General features: G+C 44.4%; 1 protein-coding gene across 2 annotated transcripts in view; it reads left to right on the top strand.

Moving 5' to 3' along the window:
* The window catches only part of LOC147117293 (band 4.1-like protein 4B), a 114,378-nt gene that overhangs the window by 57,097 nt on the left and 31,244 nt on the right, over positions 1 to 26,037 (top strand). The window contains exons 3-4 of one of the 2 annotated variants that reach the window (XM_085987128.1): positions 3,096 to 3,209; positions 20,474 to 20,541. In XM_085987128.1, coding sequence (XP_085843254.1) covers positions 3,096 to 3,209; positions 20,474 to 20,541 — 182 coding nt within the window. Of the gene's footprint in view, positions 1 to 3,095; positions 3,222 to 20,473; positions 20,542 to 26,037 lie in introns of both variants that reach the window. The other variant, XM_085987127.1, reaches the window with a different exon arrangement.

The raw sequence follows: 26,037 nt of genomic DNA, 5'->3' as shown, positions 1-26,037 counted from the left end.
ACTCTCCTTGGACAGCGCCACCCGCAGGCCGCTCAGTTGATTCATGTCACATTGGTTGTTTGAATTCTTGTGTATTTTAATATGGAACCTTAAAATTAGCAAGTGGTTACTCGTTCTTTACTGCTACATTTCCTGTCAGCACCTCAGATTAAGTTATGATAAAGATGACTTGTCTCCTTTGTATGATATAACAAAAAACGTCCACCATATTGCTATTTTTTTCCTTACAGTTTAAAAGGTAAATAACAAATGAGTTACAGGAAACTCTCGATTTACCGGCACCAAAACAACCAGAAATCTCGGTTAACCGGCAAAATTCAGGAGTAGGTTCAGTTAAGTTTTTCTTCATATTAGTGGCCGTTTCTTGATTCTTGGCTGTGTAATCTGGGGTTTCTGCACTTGTTGCTAAGCAACAGGGACGCTTAGTCTGTGGCCGGGGTTCTTGCAGCTGTTGCTAAGCAACAGGGAAGCCTGGATTTGTTGCTGTGTACGGAGCTCTCATATCTTTTAACTATAACTCTCTGTAATCCGGACTTTTTGATAAACCGGCACCACGCCGGTCCTGTCGGTGCCGGATAAAAAAGAGTTTCCTGTATACGAGTTTGATCAATGTATATTGTTTTGGTATGTTAATTGTAAAAATAATTTTTATCTTTTCCACTTTCTTGATGTCACCTGGAGAGGATGAGCAGTGACATGCTTTTAGGCCTAATGAGGGCAGCTGGGGTTTAACTACCCCCTCCTCCTCTGCTGACAGCCTTCACTTGAGGAGACTATTGATGTGGGGAGTCTGTGTGAGGAATCCCAGGTGGGAACTTGTACCCAGTGACCCTTTGGCACAGAACCACTTTCAACTTTAAAGGCTAATTCAACCTTCATGCTAATTTCTGATGAAATTAAACATGATTTTATGATTAATTTAATCAGAAACTATGATTATGGACCCTTTTTGTTTGAGGGATGGCCTCCTCTCTTTTGGAAAATAAAAGTATTGTAATACTGGAATCCCTAACAAATTAGTAATAATTGCTAAAGTGCTACATTCTTCCAACCAATTTCAATCAGACTACTAGATTTATCTTAGACTGATATAAAGTGAGATCATCTAGACAATTAAAGACAATAAAATGTTAATAGGTTGACTGGTTAAATACAATACTGTACTGTATACTAAAAATTGTTGGTGACTACAACATTCCATTTCAAAATGCATTGAAAACTCCTATTCCAACTTGATCCTATAGTAAGCACTTTATAAAAATGGCCATGTTTACCTGAAATACTTGTTATGCCTGGACAAGGTGTTGTGGTAGAGTTTTAATGTTAAGCTTTGCTAATGTTAGCAACAACGTTATGCCTTATCTCCGGAACAGGCCTGCAGAAGTTAGTTCCATATTCAGAATAGAAGAAATCCTGCCAGTGCATTTCTCTGTTCACTAAAAAAAAAATTGGGGCCTCTGCAAATTTGAAACATTAGAACAAACTCACTGGAAAAAGTCAGGACCTGTTTATTTTTAAACAGTAGGAAGCTGTTAAAATGAATAAAATGGAGAGCTATATTGATTTTTAAAATTGGGATCTTTTTAATATTAGAAAAATTGTCTTCCTCCCATCTCCTGCCGAGAGACTTTTCCACTGCCCACTGTAACTAAGGTAGTCTCCATCCCCCCTCTCACTGAGGTACTTCTACCCACCACCCCCCCGCCCTGCTTGGGTAATTTTCCAATGCCTGGCTAAGATATATTTCCTACTTTCCCCACCCCACCACCACTGAAGTCATTTTTGCCACCCTGACTCCAGCCTGCCCTCCTCCCTTCCTGCACCATTCCTTTCATCTCCCCCCGCCTTACCTTCATCCTCCATCTCCCCACTGCCCCACCCCCCCGCTCCTCCCCCATTTTTTCTGCCTATCCTCCTTTGCTTCTACCCTCTCCTTTCCCTTCCTTTCACCTTGATCCAATTATCCCCCAACCCTCTAACCCTTCTTGAACCTGAAGAAAGCACGTGGTCTTGCGACCCAAGTGCAATACCATGGGAGATTGACTAGTGGTTAAAAATTCTCATTGAAATTCAGAGAAAGAAGAGCCATGAGAAAAGAATAATAATGTCAGTCTGGAAAAAGGATCATATTACTGGAATGGATAATTAAACTTAGCAATGTCGTTGAATGGAGACTAATATTAGACAGTTGGAGGTATTAGTAGTTCATCTAGCTTGTATGTTACCAATGTCCGGTTGTCAGTTATTTTATTCCATATTCAGACATTTTTCTGGGAATTTGGTTGAGATTTGAGCTGAGTGCAATCACTTAAAAATGAAATATCTGCCTCTGTTCAGAGGGGGCTGAGCTAAAGGGCAGCAAGCACTATGCAATGTAGATACAGAATAATCTTAACACAGGATTTATTGTTTCATAATTATAAATGGCAGAACAGTGTCAGACCACAGCCAGACTATTTGTAGAACATCTGAAGAATTCCCCTCTCTGTTATTATAGAAATATAGAAACATAGAAGATAGGAGCAGGAGTAGGCCATTCGGCCCCTCAAGCCTGCTCCGCCATTTAATGAGATCATGGCTGATCATCCAAATTCAGTACCCTGTCCATGCTTTCTCCCTATATCCCTTGATCCCTTTTGCCTTAAGTAATATATCTTACTCCTTCTTGAATATATTTAATGAATTGGCCTCAACTGCCTTTTGTGGTAGAGAATTCCACAGGTTCACCACTCTCTGGGTGAAGAAATTCCTCCTCATCTCTGTCCTAAATGGCTTACTCCTTATCCTTAGACTGTGACCCCTGGTTCTGGACTCCCCCACCATCGGGACCATCCTTCCTGCATCTAGTCTGTCTAATCCTGTTAGAATTTTATACGTTTCAATGAGATCCCCTCTCATTCTTCTAAACTGTTCGTATTTGAAAACAGCAAAGAGCACCAAAAAAATGACTGTTTGAAACTTTATATTAATTTGATTTGTAAAAATTTATGAAACAAATAGTGAAAAAGATGGTTCTGTTTACAAAGTGAAAACGTTCGTGCTATAATATTCAAATGTCAACTTATAAATTAATGGGGTCTGTTTGTAACCACCAGGGTGAGGAAAAGAAGCTGTTAGAAAAGGGCCTACATTCTCCTGCATCACCCTCTTCTCTCCCTGATCAGATGAAGAGCAATATCATTAAAGCTCAGATGGATGCAGCACTGAAGGTGGGAACCCAGGTGAAGTATTACATTCCGTGGGAAGTGTATGCTCCTATCACTGATTTTCTGTAATTGCATACGGTGCGAGTACAGTAGCTTGCCAATATCAGGTTCTTTTAGCATCAAGAATTTGAGATATTTACCACTGATGTACACACTGGAAAAAAAAAATCTTGCATGTAGCACACATCCTTTCAAAGGCAGCACACCTGAAAGAATCACACTTAAGGGCATCATTGATGCAGAAAGTAAAATGAAATGAAGGTTTATCTGTTAAATTACCAAATATCTGATAGGTTAATGTGAAAATCAAAAGCAGCTCGACAGTAGCTACCAATAGCTAACAATTAAACACAAAACTAAGCAATCAACTTGCTCAATTTTTTTCTTTCAGAGTCGTAAGCCCCAAACTGGCAAGTAGCTGAAGCAGACCAATCAATTACACAAAGAATCAGAGACCATGGCCTCAATTTTAATCACCAACCCCCACCCCACCCCTGGCGGGCGGAAGAGGGGCGGTGACGGTGGGGTGGGGGGTTTAAAATATTAAGATCGGGCAATCCGACCCCATTCCCACCCCTTTAAATTTTAAAGTGCAGCAATCGGGCCACGGATGAGGCTCCCATAAAGGCAGACGGGGCCTAATTAATATCACAAAGTCATGACCTGATGACATAATCGGCACACAACTTAATTTTAATAATGCGTGAGGAGGAGGCCCCACCTGTGGAATTCCCAGCAGCTGATCTGAGGCAGGAGCTGCCAGCTCCCCAAGGTAAGTGGCTCTTCTGGCACTCCTTGTGGCCAGGAGGAGCAGCAGCAGCTCCCACGGGCCCCTCAAGGAAGTCTTCGGCCTCCACCAGCCCCGATCTCCAGCCTCACCTCACCCCGCCCGCTCATGGGCCTCCCTGCCTCCCCATCCGACCGGCAGCCTCCCCCACCCCCGGCAGCTCTCCCGATCGCCGACATCCCCCAGCCTTTCTGGGCAGGAGGCAGTCCTACAATATGTTAATGAAGCCCTGTCGTTAAGATCAGCAGGGCCTTCACATCCCCGGCCATGCTGGGCTCTTTGGCCGATTGTGGCCTCCAACGCACCCTTCCCAAGCTGGCTGGCTGGCTGCCGGGTGGGTAGGCCTGCGGCTCCAGGCTGCAGCCGACGTCTGCCATCGGGAGGGCAGCTGACATCGGGGGAGAGTGGGGGAGGCGTGTTCGATCGTGGGGTAAGTCGACCGTTTATGGGGGGCTGCTTGCGGGTGGTTTACAGGTAAGCTTGGTGGGCCAGGGGGCAGCACTCCTGTTCCTCCTGACCCACAAGCAGTGCTGGAAAGACACAGGCCTGTTTCATCCAGCTGTTATCGCCTCCCTTCAGCAGCTGGGTTTCCCACGGTCAACATAAAATTTAAAACTGTGGTAAAATGTGAGGCACGCAGCCTCATTACAGTTTTTAAATTTGGTACCTGCCTCAGGAGAGCAGGTTAGTCACCTGCTGCCGACTCCCTTTGTCTTCATTTTCTACACTACTCCGCCAGACAAAAGAATTACGCAGTCACAGAGTTCTGTTACATCTGAGATGCATGGGGAAAGGCTCAGAGGGAACAACTTGCGTGAGAGTGGGGCAATGGAATCCTGTCTGGTCAGGACAAGCTTTGGAAGTCATTCTCTGGCTGGCCTGTCCCCTTTTACCCCCAGCCTGCCTGCTCGCTTACCTACTTTGTGTGCTTCCCAGCCTAACTGTCCACCTATTCAGAGTTCTTCATGACCAACCAGCCTGCTGCCCTCTCATCCCAAGCGTTTCTCAATCCATCCAGAGTGCTTTGCATCCTGCTTGCTCTCCTGTCCCAGTCATTTCCTGGCCCAACTATCGTATTTGCTCACCCACTAGCCCCAGTGCTTTCCAACTGGCCTACATGGCTGCTTGCGCTAAGTGCTACTTGGCTGGCTGGCTGAGAGCTGAAGGAGGAGAATGAGATATTAATTGGTGAAGAAGATGAGTTAGAAATGAAGGTGAGTGAGAACAGTGAAGAATAAGAGATTAAAGTGAAAAAAAATTAAGAGATCAATAAGAAGTGAAGTAGAAGAGTGTGAATGAAAGAAGTGGCATAGAATAGAGAAAGAGAGACAAAAATGGTGCAAAAAATGAGAGGGAGCAAACAGCAACATGATCACCATGAGGCCACATAATTCTATTCCACTCCATCCCCAATTAAAATACCAACCCGTCCCCATCAGTAGATTACAAAGAATGGATGATTATATCCCGAGCTACTAATCAGACTAACATGCATACCTACCGTATATAATAGCAAAATACTGCGGATGCTGGAAATCTGAAATAACAACAGAAAATGCTGGAAATACTCAGCAGGCCAGGTAGCATCCGTGGAGAGAGAAACAGAGTTAACGTTTCAGGTCTGGGACCCTTCATCAAAACTGGAAAAAGCTGGAGATGTAACAGATATTAAGCAGGTGCAGAGACAGGGGCATGTAATCGCCTTTCTCTTGGACAGTAAAAAAAAATAACTATTTTTAAGTTTTAAAAAAATTGATAAAGATAAACTTCTACAGTATCGCAACAATCGGACATGACCGGGTTGAAATTTTGTAATTTGAGATCTATAGAAGGTTAGAAAAGCAGTGCTGTGCAGAGAAGGACATTCTTTAGGTCACTTGGACTCAGAATTTGGTTCAGTGATCGTCCCTGTTATCCACTAAATTGCATCAATTCAAAAGAATTGCCAAGAATCAAGCCTGTAGTGATCTCTGTTGATGTAAAGCTATGCAAAATATAGATCCTGCACCTAATTTTTCGTGGTGTTTGGTCTCTTGATCAGGACAACCATCTTTCATGGCATTTCTGAGAGTGAAATGCGGAAACAAATGATCCTTCACTCACTCTCCTCCTTTCTTCCACTCCAGGGTGAAAGGAGGAGGTGCTGGCAGATTGTGTCTTTAAATTATTATCGGAATTCTTATTTATATGGATAAGCTTATGCTGGAATGCTCTTTAAAGTGGCGCAAAAGTAGAGGTGCATCTTTGTGTGGCACAATTTTAGTTGCCATACTTACTGACAAGTACAAGGCTTCATGGCAGCACCATTGTTCCAAGCACTGGCATCTGCTGGACTACGTCATCGTCCGAGCGAGGGACCGCAAGGACGTCCGCATCACCTGCGCCATGACAGGAGCTGATGACTGCTGGACAGACCACCGCCTAATCCGCTCTGCCATCTCCATCAATGTAGCCCCAAAACAGCGGCGGCAACAGAAACAATGCCGCAGGAAAATTAACGCAGGAGCACTCGAAGCCCCTGCTAAAAAAACCCTATTCAGCCTGCGCCTCACAAACAACCTGACGACTCCCAGTGATGCAGAGACATTGAGTGCCCACAGCGTCTGGTCTGCACTCAAGGCCTCCATAATCAGCACCTGTGAAGAGATGCTCGGTCACTCGACCAGGAAACACCAAGACTGGTTCGACGAGAATGACCAGGAGATCTAGGAGCTAATAAGCCGCAAGCACAAGGCAATCCTGATCTGGATACAGCAACAGAACTCGAGAGCAAGAAAGCAGCTCTACAGAAGCCTGAAGGCTGAGGTCCAACAAAAAACTCGCGACCTAAAGAACAGCTGGTGGGTGGGGAAAGTGCAGGAGATCCAGCAGCTAGCCGACAACCACGACGTGCGTGGATTCTTTAGCGTAGTCAAGACCATCTACGGCCCAAGCACCCAAGGCCCTTCCCCACTGCGGGCCAAGAACGGAGAGGTACTCATCAAGGGCAGAGAGGCAGTCAGTGCCCGCTGGAAGGAGCACTTCGAAGATCTCCTTAACCACAACTCTGTCTTCGACACGAGTGTCCTCAACTCCATCCCACAGCATGCTACCCGCCACCATCTCAGCACAACCCCAGCCCGGCATGAGGTTGAAAAGGCCATCTGACAACTGAAGAACAACAAGGCCTCAGGAGCAAATGGAATCCCCACCAAGGTACTAAAGCATGGTGGAGAAGCACTACTGGTGCGAATTCAAGAACTCATTTCTCTTATCTGGAAGGAGAGCATGCCAGGGGATCTCAGAGATGCCGTAATTGTGAACATCTTCAAGAAAGGTGACAAGTCCGATTGCGGTAATTACAGAGGAGTTTCCCTGCTGTCTGCCACAGGGAAAGTCATCGCAAGAATTCTCCTCAATCGCCTTTTCCCATTGGCTGAAGAGCTCCTCCCAGAGTCGCAATGTGGATTCCGCCCACTAAGGGGCACAATGGACATGATCTTCACCGCACGTCAATTACAAGAGAAATGCAGGGAACAGCACCAACTGCTGTACATGGCCTTCTTTGATCTCACAAAGGCCTTCGATACTGTCAACCATGAGGGATTATGGAGTGTCCTCCTCAAATTCGGCTGCCCTCAAAAGTTTGTCACTATCCTCCGCCTGCTTCATGATGACATGCAAGCCGTGATCCTGACCAACGGTTCCACCACAGACCCAATTCACGTACGAACCGGGGTCAAGCAAGGCTGTGTCATCGCACCAATGCTCTTCTTGATCTTCCTTGCTGCAATGCTCCATCTCGCCCTCAGTAAGCTCCCCACTAGAGTGGAGCTAATTTACAGAACAAACGGGAAACTGTTCAACCTCCGCCGCCTCCAGTCCAGATCCAAGGTCATCCCATCCTCTGTCATCGAATTACAGTATGCAGACGATGCTTGCGTCTGCGCGCACTCGGAGGTCGAACTCCAAACCATCGTCAACACCTTCACCGAAGCATACGAGAGCATGGGCCTTACACTAAACATCCGTAAGACAAAGGTCCTCTACCAACCTGCCCACGCCACACAGTGCTGCCCCCCGATTATCAAAATCCACGACAAGGCCTTGGACAACGTGGACCACTTTCCATACCTCGGGAGCCTACTGTCAACAAGGGCAGACGTCGACGACAAAGTCCAACACAGCCTTCAGTGTGCCAGTGGAGCCTTCGGTCGCCTGAGGAAGAGTGTTTGAAGACCAGGACCTCAAACCCGGCACTAAGCTCATGGTCTACAGAGCAGCAGTGATACCCGCCCTGCTGTAAGCCTCAGAGACATGGACCATGTACAGCAGGTACCTCAAAGCACTGGAGAGGTACCAGCAACGCTGCCTCCGCAAGATCCTGTAAATTCATTGGCAGGATAGGCGCACCAACATCTGTGTTCTTGCTCAGGCCAACATCCCCAGCATCGAAGCTTTGACCACGCTCGATCAGCTCCGATGGACGGGTCACATTGTCCGCATGCCCAATACGAGACTCCCAAAACAAGTGCTCTACTCGGAGCTCTGGCACGGCAAGAGAGCCCCAGGTGGACAGAAGAAATGCTTCAAGGACACCTTCAAAGCCTCCTTGAAAAAGTGTAACATCCCCACCGACACCTGGGAATCCCTGGCCCAAGACCGCACAAAGTGGAGGAGAAGCATTTGGGAATGCGCCGAACACCTCGAGTCTCTTCGCCGGGAGCAAGCGGAAGCCAAGCGCAGGCAGCGCAAGGAGCGCACGTCAACCCAAGCACCCCACCCACCCACCCCTTCAACCACCGTCTGCCCCACCTGTGACAGAGACTGTAGGTCCCGCATTGGACTCATCAGTCACCTGCGAACTCATTTTTAGTGTGGAAGCAAGTCATCCTCGGTTCCGAGGGACTGCCTAAGAGAAGAGAAGATTTTTTAATATTCATTTTGACAAGCCTTTGAAAATAAATAAATTCCTGCAAAGGGATATTGCTAAGTACTGCTTGCTGCAAACTGGTCAAACTGAAAACTCTCTCAATCTGCTTTTCACTGGTGCAAAAGCAGTTTACAACTTTGTAATTACTAGAACGTGTTGGTGGGTGTGCTGGTATAAGCTAGCTTTGTTTTAGTAACACATACAGGCAGATAATTTGATACCACAGGAGCTGGTAGAAATGCTGCTTCATTCACAACTTGTCAGACAACATTCCACCCCTAAGGTACATGAAATATGAGCAGTCTTGTTGGTGAGATGACATTGCTGATCTGTTGTGAAAAATGTAAGGTAGAACTGCTAACCATTACTTTTCAAAAGTAAGGTAGTTACCAGAGGAGTTATTAATTGTTGCAAGTGTGACAAATGGTGACCCAGGAAGTATGGCAGATCTCTATGGTGTTGCTCACTGTGAGTTAGAAGTTTAATAAAAAGAGGAGGGTTATTCCAAGTGTTGTTACCAGGGATGCTGATCTAATAGCAATAGGGGTGTTTCTGGGATCACTGGGAAGGGGGCCCAGGATCTGACTATACGGGGATGGGGTCGCAGCATCTATCACTACTTTGAGGAAGGGTCCCAAAGTACGGGAGCACTGGGAAAGCGAGCCGTGGCGTTCCAGAAACACTGCAAAGGGTGCTCTGGGAACATTGGGGCTGTTACAATGATCTGGCTGTATTGAAGGAGGTTTCTGGGTCTTGGGGGTGGCCGTCGGATTAGGGAGTTCCGGGAATGCTGAGAGGGGATTTTGGCAACATTGAGAGAGGGAGAAAGTTCTAAAGGTGAGTCCAGAAGTCTAGCAGAACTTAAAAGGAGGTTTTGAAGCATTGGGAGGCCAGAGTCTGGCTGTATTGAGGGGTTGCTGACATCTGGCAGTGTTGATGGGACAGTGTCCAGCAGCCTTGTGGGGGAAATGGCCCAGGAGAATAAGACTCGAACTGCCTTTCAGACTATTGGGCTCCATGCCTCCCACTTGAACATAAGAACATAAGAAATAGGAGCAGGAGTAGGCCATATGGCCCCTCGGGCCTGCTCCGCCATTCAATAGGATCATGGCTGATCTGAATCTAGACTCACGTCCACTTCCCTGCCCTCTCCCCTTAACCCCTAATTCCCTTATCTGCTAGGAAAATGTCTATCTCCATTTTAAATTTATTTAATGTTGCAGCTTCCACAGCTCTCTGGGGTAGCAAATTCCATAGATAAGCATTTATTGTACTGTTATTGAGTTTGCCATCTTATACAGTCTTGAATAAACATAAATTTTGATAAACAAATATTGGCTCATAAAATGGTCAAAAGTTATTGCTTAAGCAGTTTCCACATTTTTGCATTAAAATAATTTTCTCTTGCAAAAAATATTTTTCCCTGGAAAAGTGATACAGCAGGGAAAGATTTTTTTAACTGAATTTTTAACCATAATGGAAGAATAGCTTGTGAGTGACATGGACAGTAGTCAATCAGGAGGAATGCTGTCATTGAAACATTTAACAGCTTGGTTTAAATCATTTGGAAAAGCAAGCCTAAATCCTCCTCCATCTTTCAACTGAAAAAAAGTACATTCTCGATAAAGTCTTTTTGGTTTCATTTTTTTTCAAAAAAGAAACCAAGCTGCTTTAATTGCAGGTGTTCATAATAGAAAAGGAGCAGTTGTTAAGTTTAAGTCATCACCTGTCTTAAATAACAGCTTTGAGAATTCAATCTCCAGTTTGTCTCAGTCTTTTGGAAAAAACAAAAACTGTCAAATCCGCATAGGATGAGCTTCACACCTTCACGCTGATACACAGATTGCATTCTAAGAAATTCTGAAACTACACTTGCTCGCAATGCATAAATATGGTTGGAAGCTTTGTCCAAATCTCTGCTGTAAACACATATGGCCTGGATTTTGCGGTCAGCGACATACAAACGGTGCTCACCGTTCATTACGTTTACAGCTCCTCACAGACTTTTAGTGGACTTTTGTGGGGCAACTTGCAGTAATTGGAGAGCCATTTCAGTGCGGCGCCCTCTACAGGGGATCTGAAACCTATGCAAATCGGGCAAGCAACAGCGTGCCTCTTCAACCAATCAGATTGAAGAATCCTTACTGAGACGCACAGCATCTAAACCAGGAATTGTAAGTTAGAATATTTAATTCGATGTAAAATGCACAAAAAGCAAAATAAAGCGAGGGAAAGAAATATGGGATTAAGAGAACGAGATAAGAGACAAAATTTTAATTTTTAATTTTTTTTTAAATCTCCAAAAATAATTAAAATCTGAAGGCATGAGACTCCACACTTGTAAAAATAAATTTTAAGTGCCAGAGAGGTTGTTTGATAGTAATAAGACTTATCACGCCATTAAAAGTTAACTTACACTTGAATAGACAAGCTCTAACTTTTTCTGGCCTGTTTAGTGGGTATCTGGTGGGTATGTACCGCAACTTCATGCCCTTCATGTGTTTGAATGCTGAATCTCTCGGTGAGGTACCGATGTAGCGAAGCTTGTGGAGGAGCAGAGTAAATCGGACAGCAAATTCCTGATTTCCGCATTTAACTGCGCATTCAGTTATTTGGAGAGATTAGAGAAGCTGGGATTGTTCTCTTTAGAGCAGAGAAGGTTAAGGGGAGATAATAGGATTAATAGAGGTGTTCAAAATTTTAAGGTGTTTTGATAAAGTACATAGGGAGAAACTGTTTCCACTAGCAGGAGGGTTGGTAACTAGAGGGCACAGATTTAAGGTAATTAGCAAAAGAGTCAGAGGGGAGATGAGAATTTTTTTTTAGGCAGCGAGTTATGATCTGGAATTCACTGCCTGAAAGGGTGGTGGAAGTAGATTCCACAATAACTTTTTAAATGGATAACTACTTGAAAAGGAAATATTTGTAGGGCTATGGAGAAAGAGCAGGGGAGTGGGACTAATTGGATAGCTTTTTCAAAGAGCTGGCACAGGAATGATGATCCCACTGGCATCCTTCTGTGCTCTATGATTCTACGTGCGGATGCTGGAAGTTGCCGGAATTTTCAGAAGGCATATGATAAGGTGCCACACGAGGTTGTTACACAAGATTAGGGCTCATGGAATTGGGGGTAATGTATTAGCTTGGATTGAGGATTGGTTAGCGGACAGAAAATAGAGAGTAGAAATAAACGGGTCATTTTCGGGTTGGCGGGTTATAACTTGTGGGGTGCCGCAAGGATTAGTGCTTGGGCCTCAGCTATTTACAATCTTTATCAATACCTTAGATGAGGGGACTGAGTGTAACGTATCCAAGTCTGCTGACGATACAAAGTTAGGTGGGAAAGTAAGCTGTGAGGAGGTCGCAAAGAGCCTGCAAAGGGATATAGACAGGCTAAGTGAGTGGGCAATAAGGTGGCAGATAGAGTATAATGTGGGGAAATGTGAAATTATCCACTTTGATGGGAAGAATGGAAAAACAGAATATTTTTTAAAAGGTGTGAGACCAGTAAATGTTGGTACACAGAGGGATTTGGGTGTCCTTGTACACAGATCACAGAAAGTTAACATGCAGGTACAGCAAGCCATTAGGAAGGCAAATAGTATGTTAGCCTTTATTACACATTGGAGTATAAGAGTAAGGAAATGTTGCTGCAATTAAATAGAGCTTTGGTGAGATCACACCTGGAGTATTGTGCTCAGTTTTGGTCTCCTTCCCGAAGGAAGAATATACTTGCTCACTAGATTGATTCCTGGGATGAAAGGGTTATCCTGTAAGAAGAGATTGAGTAGAATGGGCCTAAATGATCTGGAGTTTAGAAGAATAAGAGGTGATCTCATTGAAACGTATACAGGTTGGATGCTGAAAGATTGTTTCCCCTGGCTAGAGAATCTTTAACTAGGAGTCATAGTCTCAGGATAAGGGGTCGGTCATTTAGACTGAGATGAGGAGAAATTTCTTCACTGAGAGGCTTGTGAATCTTTGTAATTCTCTACCCCAGAGGGTTGTGGATGCTCAGTCATTGAGTATATTCAAGACGGAGATCAATAGATTTTTGGACACTAAGGGAATCGCGAGATACGGGGATATGGAGGGAAAGTGGAATTGACTTAGACGATTAGCCATGATCTTATTGAATGGCGAAACAGGCTCGAGAGGCCTTATGGCCTACTCCTGCTCCTATTTCTTAGGCTGTCCGATTTACTCCTTAAGAGTGAGTACTGATAGCCTCGGCGTTGTTCCGACCGCAAAATCCGTGCCATCCAGTCCCAGGCTTTTGAGAATTTCTGAGACCTTCAACTAAAAACTTTAAGCAAGGCATTAAAAGATATAGAAGTTCAATGAGTAAATAATGGCCCAGAATTTGCTGTACCAGGGTATCTCGCGGCGTGCCCCATTTGTTAGATTTTTTACATTACACTTCAGCTTGAAAATACTTTGCGACACAAATTGCTGAAGGTGTGAGCTGATAACGGCAGGGTCAGCAGGGCATCTGGGACCTTGGTGAACGGCGGAAGCAACCATCTATCTCCTTAAACAATTAGATTTAAAAACAGAGAAAGAAATAGAGGAATGACGGAGAAGGAAATAGGGTGGATTAGAATCAAATTAGGTACAGAAAGAGAAATAAAGAGAGGAAAAGAGAGATTGGATTAAGAGAGAGAGAAAAGAGAAAAAAGAGACAAAGGAAAAGTAATAAATAGATAAAATATTCAATTTTAAAAACCTGTAGGAACAATTTACTACCTGCTGGAGTGAGACGCCACAGTTTCAATTCCAGATCATAACAACTTGCTGCGCAAAATAAATTCTCATTTCCCCTCTGGTATTTTTACCAATTACCTTAAATCTATATCCTCTGGTTACCGACCCTCCTGCCAGTGGAAACAGTTTCTCCCCATTGTACTCTATTAAAATCCCACATCATTTTGAATTTACTTTATTTTAGACTTTAGAAACTTTAGTTAGTAAGAAAAAGAATGGCAATTTTTCTTCAAAAGCCATTTTTCAGTTGGTTCATTAACAATATGTGACAGTAAATTGCTTACAAATTGATGCAGGGTTTTTCATATTGGCCCAGAAATTCGGGTCGGGGGCTTCCCATGGGTGCAAGCCCCCGATCTGCACTTACATAGACAGGCTAAGTAAGTGGGCAGAGATTTGGCAGATGGAATACAATACTGGAAAGTGTGAGGTTATGCACTTTGGCAGGAAAAATCATAGAGCAAGTTATTATCTTAATGGCAAGAAACTGGAAAGTACTGTAGTACAAAGGGATCTGGGGGTCCTGGTGCACGAAACTCAAAAAAGTTAGTATGCAGGTGCAGCAAGTGATCAAGAAGGCCAATGGAATGTTGGCTTTTATTGCTAGGGGATACAATATAAAAACAGGAAGGTATTGCTGCAGTTATACAAGGTATTGGTGAGACCGCACCTGGAATACTGCATACAGTTTTGGTGTCCATACTTAAGAAAAGACATACTTGCTCTCGAGTCAGTACAAAGAAGGTTCACTCGGTTAATCCCGGGGATGAGGGGGTGGTCATATGAGGAGAGGTTGAGTAGATTGGGACTCTACTCATTGGAGTTCAGAAGAATGAGAGGCGATCTTATCGAAAAATATAAGATTGTGAAGGGGCTTGATCGGGTGGATGCAGTGAGGATGTTCCCAATGATGGGTGAAACTAGAACTAGGGGGCATAATCTTAAAATAAGGGGCTGCTCTTTCAAAACTGAGATGAGGAGAAACTTCTTCACTCAGAGGGTGGTAGGTTTGTGGAATTTGCTGCCCCAGAAAGCTGTGGAAGCTACATCATTAAATAAATTTAAAACAGAAATAGATAGTTTCCTAGAAGTAAAGGGAATTAAGGGTTACGGGGAGCGGGCAGGAAATTGGACATGAGTCTAGGTTCAGAATGGTCATGGCCCTGTCGGTAGTGGAGCGGGCCCAGGGGCCGTGTAGCCTGGTTCTGCTCCTACTTCTTGTGTTCTAATTCTGTGTTAGATTTCAGGAGATGGTTTTATTCCTGTTCCTGGCTGGCGTGGAGATCGCCTTTACAGAAGGTAAGTACTGTAGAAAATATAGGGACAGAGTGATCTCCTGGAAGAGTTTCAATCGCCTAGATGGGTCAGAGAGGAATTTCCCAGATATTTTCTCCCAAATTGGCCATTGGGTTTTTTATCTGGTTTTTCGCCTCTCCCGGGAGATCACATGGGTTCGGGTGGGATGGAGAGTGATAGAAGATTTGAGGTTAGGATCAGATCAGCCATGATCTTATTGAATGGTGGAGCAGGCTCGAGGGGCCGATTGGCCTACTCCTGCTCCTATTTCTTATGTTCTTATGTTCTTACATGGCGTGCCGGACGTTGTGCTGTGGGCCCCCGTGGAATTCCGATCCGGGGCCTGGTCCAGCTGCCAGCGCGCAGTGCTTGCGTATCCCAGGGGCGCAGTTAGTTCGATGCGTCCCCTGGGATCACGTGGGCCATGGGGAGCCAATCGGAGCAGGGAATGCTCCATTCATAAGTCTGACAGGAAGTGCTGTCAAGACTTATAAATATTACGGCCCCAAAACAGCACTAAATCTTCAAATACATTTTTTAAAAACATCACATTTTTTAAATAAACTATAAATTACACGAAATAACTATTTTAAACAATAATTTAAATTTTTGAAAAAAATAATTTTATTTTCTAATGGGGCTAAAAATAAACTTACCTTGCTTTAAAGTATTTAAAAATAATAAACCTGTGGAAAAATGTTTTAATTTTAATTAATTCACCACTTACCTTGTAAAAAGCAGGCCTTACGCCTGCTTTTTACATTTCTAACTCCTGGAGACTTACCCTCCCGGGAAAACCTGTATAAAAAAAAACGAAGTTCGATGCGCACACGCAGCCCCTCCTGCGCACGCGTTCGACCTCTGAACCCCTTCGTTCAGAGGAATGGAAGTGCCAGTTTCCCGCGCATGCGCAGTGCATGCAGGAAACGGGCACTTCCATTGGGCTTACGGGTGAGTACCCCGTGCGTACTCACCCGTGGAGACCCAAATTTCTGGTCTAAATGTTTACATCGGGTTTTTCCATTGTAACATGTTGGCATACAGGTTTTCCATTGTAAAAGTGTGACACAGGAAGTACAGTTACTTTGTACAGAAAGTGCGTCCCACATTCAAGACTTTTAATGATGTACAGATGGATAGCTGTGTTATTAGTAATATTTATATTAACACTAACATTTTATTTGTAAAGCTATGAGTGCAAGATTACAAATGTAATGGGCTATGTCTATAGCAATTGGATTTTCTGGCCTTAAAGGGACTGGCCCATTTAAGCACAGCTCTAGTTTAGCAGCAGAACAATACGTTCATTTTACATAACATAGTAGAATACTCTTGCCACTGTAAAACAGCATATTATCCAATTTACTGTGTAATGCTGGAGTTCCACTAGTAATATGTAAAATACTTTTGTCCAGTGGATGCCCCTCACACATCAGATGTCACACTGTTAAATGTGCAAAACAATCTTTTTTTAAAAAAAAGAAAACCCATTATTTACCAGGAGCCTGAAATTTACAAGTAGTTATAACTGTCCTCTGATTGACCTCAGCAGTTCATAATGAACTACAATTACCTGGACTGCCTATTTAGAACAATGGCCTTAAACCCACAGGCTAGATTAACAGAAATACAACACAACTGAAGACTATTCATGAGCAACACCACTGGTATATGACTAAGAGTGTGTTACTGAACCTTGTCTGTTAGGAAGTGCGTTTTACCCAATGAACTGGACACCTGATAAATCATATTGGCCCGTAATTTCTGATAGGAGGCTTCCTGCGTGCGGATGCCTCCTGTCAGAAAAAATCTACGCCCTTACCGGAGGGCTCCCGGGGTCTGGCCATTTCCGATCCTGGGCCTCTCCACGACGAAATGTGCAGGGCCCAGGTATCCCAGGAGCGCGTGCAGTTCGTAAGCATCCCTGGGATCACGTGGACCAGGCGAGCCAATGGGAGAAGGGAATCCCCCTTCATATATTTGACAGACCTGTCAAAAGTATGAATGGGGATCACTGAAAAAAGACACACAAACAATAAATAATTTTTTTTTAAACCATCATGTTTTTAAAATGAGTTAAAATTACATTAAATTTAATATTTTAAGCAAAAATTTAATTTTTTGAAAAAAATAATTAAAGTTTTTTATGGGGCTAAAAATAAACTTACCTTTTTTAAAAGTATTTTTAAATTATAAATGAGTGGAAAAAATTATTCTTTTACTTTTTTAAACTCTTATGCTGGTAAAAGCAGGCCTTACGCTTGCTTTTACCAGGCGTAAGGTTTTTAAGTGATTTCAGCGGACGGAGGTTCTGTAGAAAGCGGAACTCTCCACCCGAAGAGGCCCTTCTCCAGGGCAGGCGTGCGATCTGTCAAGAGCATTCTTGACGGATCGGAAATGCTGGTTTTCAGCGCATGCGCTTCGCATGCCTGAAACGGGCATTTCCGATGTCCCTACGGGTGTATACACAGCCTGTACACACCCGTAGGCATCGGAAAATACTGGCCATTAGTTTTTGTTTTTTGATTAATATGTTTCATAGTAAGCTTGTATAATTTACTGTTGTTGGGTTTACACTAGAAATTAGTATCCAAGTGCACATATTCTTGAGGAAATGGCAACTTGGAGAAAGCAGAAATAATTTAAATCTGTCAGAAGTCTTAAAAGCTGCTCTGAACAAATAAATTTAATTGTCCACTAAACTGTTTGATTAACTGATTGACTAATTGCATTTGTTGATTAATCTTGGAGCACCACCTAATTCTGGAATAACATGGTATCCATTTGTATGCATCAAACTAGAAGTCCTAGTGTATAAATCTGTTGTAAATGAAAGAAAAAATGCAGAGTTCCTCGAGACCACCGAAGTCTACAAGTCTATGTACACAAAAGATGCACGTATTTCTTTCATGGGTCTTTGCGCTTACAGAATTCTATAACACCCAAAAAAAATAAACTGATCTCTTCAGAGTAATGAACAGCAGTGAATTCAGGACAGAAATCATCATTGTTTAATATGCCCTTTGCATTATGACATCGCAGAGAACTCTTTAGTGTTAACAACTTGACACTAGTGCCATGGAAGGCACCAAAATTCCTCTTAGAAACTGGTTTTATTGGATGCCTGAGTCAGCAGATTTGCCAGCAGTGGCAAAGGTAACTGGTTCCCTCCACCAGCACTTGCGTTGAATCTGCCATTTTGATCCTGTCATGACCAAGCTCAGTTCTCAAGTCTCGTGCTTCTCTGCATGTGCAGTTCTGGTGTTGCCGAATCAGCAATACAGTATAAACACGGTAAATTTGACACAGTCAGTTGGGTCTTATTAGGGATCCTCTTCCGATGGAAAAATATATTGGATTTAAAACATAGAAACAGGTTCTATCATCATTTCCTGACATCTTGTATAACAGAGTGCCTCTTTTATGACGTTCGGTTCTCTCACCTGTTTCTGCCGAGTTGTCCAGATATGAAGGTATTGAATAGGTTGCCCTACATCACTGTAGCAGAAATGTAATTGCTAAATTGTTACTAGTCCTGAAAAATGAATCGACAGACCAGTCATCCTGTGCTTTTGTGCAATGACACCCATGCTTGCACCATTGATACCCAGTGCACAATCCTGTGCAGCTGGCTGGAACTCAAAGGTAAGCCTGCAAAATTCGCTGAAGCCTACAGCTGTGAAAAACAATGTTTTTTTTATCTCCTGGTTTCAGCCAGCTACATAAAATCTGTATGACTGGAAGTGATGGTGGTAGCACTGGTCTCACATAATGTAAGTGTACCTAATGTTAATAACTGTGAAATGACAATGAAGGAGAGACCATGGCACTTGGAGATTAAGACATTTTTGTGTAATTAGTGTTCACAATTCCAGATTGGCAGCCATTTATAACTTTGTCATTCTTGATTTTGAAGACCATATGGCTGTGGAGGATGAAGCTTGATTTGCCAGTGCATGACTGTGATGTGTGAAGAATAGGTACCAGTGAAATTTCTCAGCTGAAAGCCCTGAAATAACTACAATTTTTTCATTTGTAGTTGGGTTACTTGCTATTGTGGAATGCACTAGAAAACATTAATGCTAAGCTTACACTGCTTCTGTTTAATCATGACTTGTTTCCAGCTGCTGTGATAGCCAGGGAAGATCTGTGCAGGCCAGTGGTGTGAAAATTGCATTACTGCCCTGTATGGGGTACGGGGCGGGTGCTGAATGCTGCCAGAGCTTGGGCGGGCAGTGGGCACAACTCTTGAGGTGCTTCTCCGCACTTCTGTTTGCCTTACTGCACTAAAGTTGGGCTGCTGAAGGTGACAACGGCCCAGAAATTCGGGTCGGGGGCTTCCCGCAGGTGCAAGCCCCCGACCTGCACTTACCTTGCGCGCCGGCAGTTGAGCTGTAGGGCCCCGGCCCAGCTGCCGGCGCACTGTGCTTGCATGTCCCAGGGGCATAGTTAGTGCGATGCGTCCCCTGGGATCACGTGAGCCATGGGCAGCCAATCGGAGGAGGGAGAAGACCATTCATAAGTAGTGACAGGAAGACCTGTCAAAACTTATAAATACTACAGCCCCAAAATAGTAGTAAACCTTCAAATAAATTTTAAAAAATCATCACACTTTTTAAATAAACTATAAATTACATTAAATAACGATTTTAAACAATTTAAATTTTTGAAAAAAATAATTTTATATTCTAACAGGGCTAAAAATAAACGTACCTTTAAAGTATTTAAAAATAATAAACCTGTGGAAAAAATGTTTTAATTTTAATTAATTGACCACTTACCTTTTAAAATGCAGGCCTTACGCCTGGTTTTTACATTTCTAAAATCTAAAGACTTACCCTCACGGAAAAACCTGTATAAAAAAAAAACGTCAGTTCAAAGCGCACGCGCAGACTCCCGTGCGCACGCGTTCGACCTCTGAACCCCTTCGTTCAGAGGAACGGAAGTGCCGGTTTCCCACGCATGCGCAGTGCATGCAAGAAACCGGCACTTCCATCGGGCCCACGCGTGAGTACCCCGTGCGTACTCACCCGTGGAGACCCGAATTTCTGGGCCAACGTATCAGATGCGTGAAGCAGAAGATAACTAGTACTCCCTTTACAATTCAAATCATTTACCTGGAGCAATTGGTGGTCATTTGGACTATAACACTAGTTTCACGGAAATTAGCAATTTCAAAACTAATCAGAGTGGGAAATGGGTTATTTTTCTGGCAGCATGATTCATACTGCTACATCCCGTGATATGAACAGTTCAGGGGACTGTACTATTTGCCACTTAAGTTTTGGGTGCAAGATGTGATGGCACATTTGTGTATATGCGCAATTGGTGCATGTTATTGCCATCCTGCTCTCGAGCTGTCCCCTGTTGACCCATGTAGGCTAAATAAGCCAGAGATTAACGATGTGGCAGTTGTGTATCAGTAGGAATAGAGGCATTGTCAATTCACGGCTGCCTAATTAAATTATAGAGTATTACTGTTTCTAATTTCTGTTCTTCCTTTAACAGTTTAAGAAAGAGGAGCCAGTACTGAGCAGCCACAGTAAAGCCTCAGGCACACCAGAAGAAGGTGTAAGGTCAGTCAAAGTCTTCCCTTATATCTTTGTGTGTCTTACTTCACAGATCTTCCTGTGGGAAAAGTTGCTCAAAATGGACAGAAGTCCAACCAACTTTTGGACTTCTTTTTCTCTAGTACAGTATTCAAGGAGTGGGCAGATCTTTAGTTGGAGAAATATCTTGGAAGTTCTGGAGTAAAATAATATTTTTATATTGTTTACCACCACCTTCTCAAAGGCAATTAGGGATGGGCAATAAATGCTGGCCTTGCCAGCGACGCCCACATCCCAGGAACGAATAAAAAAGACTACATTTCCTCATTGCTTGATCACCAACATGTCGTTCTTGATGATAACTATATAAGCAAAAACAATTAATTCGGTAGTTTTCAAAACTAAGCGTACTGATGCTGGTAAGTCTGAAAAAAATCTCTCTGTTGCCTCCTTCCCATCTGTCTGAGGACAATAATGAGATGACGGATGCACAAAGTGCCACAACACTGGGCACCTGAGCCCTGTAGTATTGGGAATCGAGGCCTGAGACCTACTCTACTTGATAGGTTCAGTTCATAGCAAGGAAGCACTTTGGAGTCCTGTGCACCAGACTGGCCATATGGGAAATTGGAAGATTTCTAGAGTATCCTGTGAATGGTTCCATAGTGTTGTATTTCGACGACCCGCTTTTTCCGTGAGAATCCCAAAGGATCCTGTATCCTTTTGGGGAGAGCAAGCCCCCTGCCGTTACTGTGCACAGAGTTCTATTTAAATTAGAGATTCTCTTCACAAGGCCTGTTTTTAAAGTTTTCCTTCTGGTGGGCTATTTCCTTGTGACAAGGTATTTAAGCTGTTTTCATTCCCCCTCCAGCAACCAATTCATGACTGATATTTACAGGGAGAGAGCGGGGGTAGGCGGGGGTGCGAAGTTTAACGATTTCCTTCAGGTGCTGCTGAAATTGATGGCAGGACCTGATTACCAATTTTTGGAATCCGTTTCCTAGCCGCAGCCAGATTGAGAGGTTGGCTGGCTGTCGGGCAGATAGGCCTGCGACACCAGGCCACAGCCTGGGAGCGGAGTGGAGGGAGGGCGGAATCGTGGCTCGGGGGTAGATTGTGGTGGGGGGGGGGTGCGGAGAGAATGCAGAACGTGGTGACGATTGGTTGTGGGGCCATGGACAAGATCGGGGGGCGGGGGTTTGGAGAGCATCAGGGTGGGCCGTGGTGAAGAGCGGGGGGTGGGGGGAGTTCTATGGAGAGGATTTGGGAGGTGCATGGAGAAAATTAGAGGGGTGGCTGTGGAGAAGATCAGTGGGAGGTCGTGGAGAAGATCAGTGGAAGGTCATGGAGAAGATCTGGGGGGTGGGGCTGTGCAGAAGATCACAGGCCAGGGCGGACAATTGGGGGGGGTGGGGTGGGGTGGGTTCGATCGCGGGGTGTTCCGATCGCTGGGGAGGTTAACTGGGCAGCTTGGTGGGCCGGGGGAAGCTCCCTGCTCCTCCTGGTCCATGAGCAGTGCTGGAAAGGCACTGTTCCATCCAGCTGTTCTCGCCTCCCTTCAGCTGGCCGGTTTCTCGAGCCTCAGGAAACCCGACTGGCCAGTGTTAAAGCTGGAACACAAATAAAATCTTAGGCACACAGCCTTATTAACATATTTAAATGAGGGATGTGCCTCCTGACAGCAGGTTGGTCAGCCACCACCCTCTCCACCTCTATTAAAACTGGAAGTGGGAGGATTTGAGGTGGATTGGGTTCATTTTTGTCATTTTTTACATTTTAACTTCCCACCTGACCCAAATCCACCTGTTTTGGGGGATTAACATTACCCCCTTTGTGTCAAAAAGCGATTTAAAAAAAACCTGCAGCTCTATACAGGCTGGCAGCAGCCCTTTGATGACTGCTGATGTGTTACATTCCAACCCCTCAACCCCAATGATGCTCCAGTACCTTGCAGTAAGTATCAGGAGTTCTAGTAAAATGTTTTAGTGAGCTAACCTCACTTTATTTGCCAGGATCACATTAGTGTGTTTTCTCTTTCTCTGTTTTACCCACTCTCTTTCATTTCTCTTTCCACTTTTCACTCACAATTGTTTTTTTCTCCCCCTCAGCTAGTTTTTCTGACTCTCTCTACTTTCTCTCCTGTTTTCCTTTGTCTCTCCCCTCCCCCAGTTTTTCCTCTCTCCAGTTTCTTTCTTCCCCATTTCCTATCTGTTTGTTTGTTTCTTTTCTTTTCTTGCTCGCCCTCTCTTCCGTTCTATGTGTATCTGGCTCTATTTTTCTGTCTCTCTGTCTGGCATGCACTCCTTTTCACCACTTCCTCTTCTGTCTTTCCTCCATCCTCTCTCTCTTCGCCACCCCCTTTTCTAGTTTATTCTGTGTTCTTTTCTGGTTTGCTCACTTTCTTGCCTGTTTCTCCTGTCTTTTTCTCTCTCCTTTCCTCGCTCACTTTCTCTTTTTCTTAACCTTCTATGTGCTGTTTATCTCTTCTTGGGAAGACTACAGGGTGGGAGTAAATCACCTGTTGAACCAGGCCAGAGAGCTGCTGGGAGGAGGCTGGGCAAACTGAAGTAGCCCATAATGCTGGTACAAGTGTTGAGGAGTGGACACCACCACCACAGCAACAGTGGGAGAGTGGCTCTGGCAAAATGTCACAAAGTTAAAAGGCGCAGGACAGAGGATGTGCCGTGACTGACCTGAACTCCAGCAACTGCCGCCCTCCCTGTACAAGCTGTGATCAAATTCTATTTATTTTTAAGAATCATCATCATGTCACACATACATATTTCAAAGTTGCCAATTCGCAACAAATGCAAAGTCTAGACAAGATACCCATGTTGCAAGAAACTGAGCACAGATTACTGATACCGTTAAGTATCCTTCTACAGCAACTCTCTAGCATAATTGCAATAGTAATTTGAAATTACCTCTATCTGTGTTCAAATAGTATCTGATTGAATCATATCCTGGGCCTAATGACTACTTTTAAAAGCAGTTGTGTAAAAAGAATCAACAAAAATGTAGCTGTATTGCAGTTCTACGTAGTGTCCGCATGTTTGTATAGAACCAATAACATGTTTTCTTTTCAAAAACCATGCTGAAATCCTGCCACTAATGAATTACCATAAACTGTATTTTCATTAAGTACTCCATTACGTTCGACTTGTAACTCTTCATTTTTTTGCACTGATACATTATGATTCTGCCAAACTCTGTCTTAACTGAGACTTTGTCTTCAACGCGAGTGTCCTCAACTCCATCCCACAGCATGCGACCCGCCACCACCTCAGCACAACCCCAGCCCGGCATGAGGTTGAAAAGGCCATCCAACAACTAAAGAACAACAAGTTCTCAGGAGCAGATGGAAACCCCGCCGAGGCACTAAAGCATGGCGGAGAAGCACGATTGGCGCGAATACATGAACTAATTTCTCTTATTTGGAAGGAGGAGAGCACGCCAGGAGATCTCAGAGATGTCGTAATCGTGACCATCTTCAAGAAAGGTGACAAGCCGATTGCGGTAATTACAGAGGAGTTTCCCTGTTGTCTGCCACAGGGAAAGTAATTCGCAAGAATCCTCCTCCATTGCCTTCTCCCAGTGGCTGAAGTGCTCCTCCCAGAGTCGCAATGCGGATTCCGCCCACTAAGAGGCACAATGGACATGATCTTCACCGCGCGTTAACTACAAGAGACATGCAGGGAACAGCACCAGCCGCTGTACATGGCCTTCTTTGACCTCACAAAGGCCTTCGACACTGTCAACCGTGAGGGATTATGGTGTGTCCTCCTCAAATTCAGCTGCCCTCAAAAGTTTGTCACCATCCTCCGCCTGCTTCACGACGACAAACAAGCCATGATTCTGACTAACTGATTCACCACAGACCCAATTCACATACGGACCGGGGTCAAGCAAGGCTGTGTCATCGCACCAACGCTCTTCTCAATCTTCCTTGCTTCAATGCTCCATCTCACCCTCAGTAAGCTCCCCGCTAGAGTGGAGCTAATCTACAGAACAAATGGGAAACTGTTCAACCTCCGTCGCTTCCAGACCAAATCCAAGGTCGTCCCATCCTCTGTCATCGAATTACAGTATGCAGACGACGCTTGCGTCTGCGCACGCACGCAGAGGTCGAACTCCAAACCATAGTCAACACCTTCACCGAAGCGTACGGGAGCATGGGCCTTCACTAAACATCCGTAAGACAAAGGTCCTCTACCAACCTGCCCCGTCACACAGTACTGCCCCCCGATTATCAAAGTCCACAAGGTCTTGGACAATGTGGACCACTTTCCATACCTTGGAAGCCTACTGTCAACAAGGGCAGACGTCGACGACGAAGTCCAACACCGCCTTCAGTGTGCCAGTGCAGCATTCGGTCGCCTGAGGAAGAGAGTGTTTGAAGACCAGGACCTCAAACCCGGCACTAAGCTCATGGTCTACAGGGCAGCAGTGATACCCGCCCTCCTGTATGCTTCAGAGACATGGACCATATACTGCAGGCACCTCAAAGCACTGGAGAGGTAACACCAACGCTGCCTCTGCAAGATCCTGCAAATCCATTGGCAGGATAGGTGCACCAACGTCAGTATTCTCGCTCCGGCCAACATCCCCAGCATCAAAGCTTTGACCACGCTCGATCAGCTCTGATGGATGGGTCACATCGTCTACATGTCCGATACAAGACTCCCAAAACAAGCGTTCTACTCGGAGCTCCGACACGGCAAGAGAGCCCCAGGTGGGCAGAGGAAACGCTTCAAGGACACCCTCAAAGCCTCCTTGAAAAAGTACAACATCCCCACTGACACCTGGGAATCCCTGGCCCAAGACCGCACAAAGTGGAGGAGAAGCATCCGGGAAGGTGCCAAACACCTCGAGTCTCTTCGCCGGGAGCAAGAGGAAGGAGCGCACGTCAACCTAAGCACCCCACCCACCCGCCCCTTCAACCACCGTCTGCCCCACCTGTGACAGAGACTGTAGGTCCCGCATTGGACTCATCAGTCACTTGAGAACTCATTTTTAATGTGGAAGCAAGTCATCCTCGGTTCCGAGGGACTGCCGAAGAAGAAGAATTTTCATTAACTACTCCATTACGTTTGTCTTGTAACTCTTCACTTTTTTTTTTACACTGATACATTAGGATTCTGCCAAACTTCTTCCCTCACAGTCAATACTGACAGAAACAGCTGACAGCTTTCACACATCAAAGTAGATTTCTATAGGATAATATGTTTATTAAGCCTCGCCCGTTCCCTTTAAACATTGGATTATATAAGCTGAGTCTTCTGCTGTGAAACACTTTTTTTTAAATAGGCTTGGGATATTTTTACGTACTGGAAATAGCAATTTTCTATGTTTGACATCCCTTTTGGAAGAGCATTGTTTATGTGGATATGTACAAAGAGATGCAATTGAATTCAGTCCAGTTTCTTTCAGTTTTATGCAGGCACATTCAACTGCAAAGAGTGCCCTCTGCAGTCAGAGTTTAATAATGCAGCTGTATTGCTCAGCATAAGAACATTAAGAACA

The sequence above is a fragment of the Somniosus microcephalus genome, chromosome 5 (genome assembly GCF_052327205.1).
Source record: "Somniosus microcephalus isolate GS21.2 chromosome 5, FLI_Smic_1.0, whole genome shotgun sequence".
Classification (NCBI taxonomy): Eukaryota; Metazoa; Chordata; class Chondrichthyes; order Squaliformes; family Somniosidae; genus Somniosus; species Somniosus microcephalus.
Note: the sequence above shows the minus strand (reverse complement) of the source record. Positions and strands in the feature narration are given on the sequence as shown.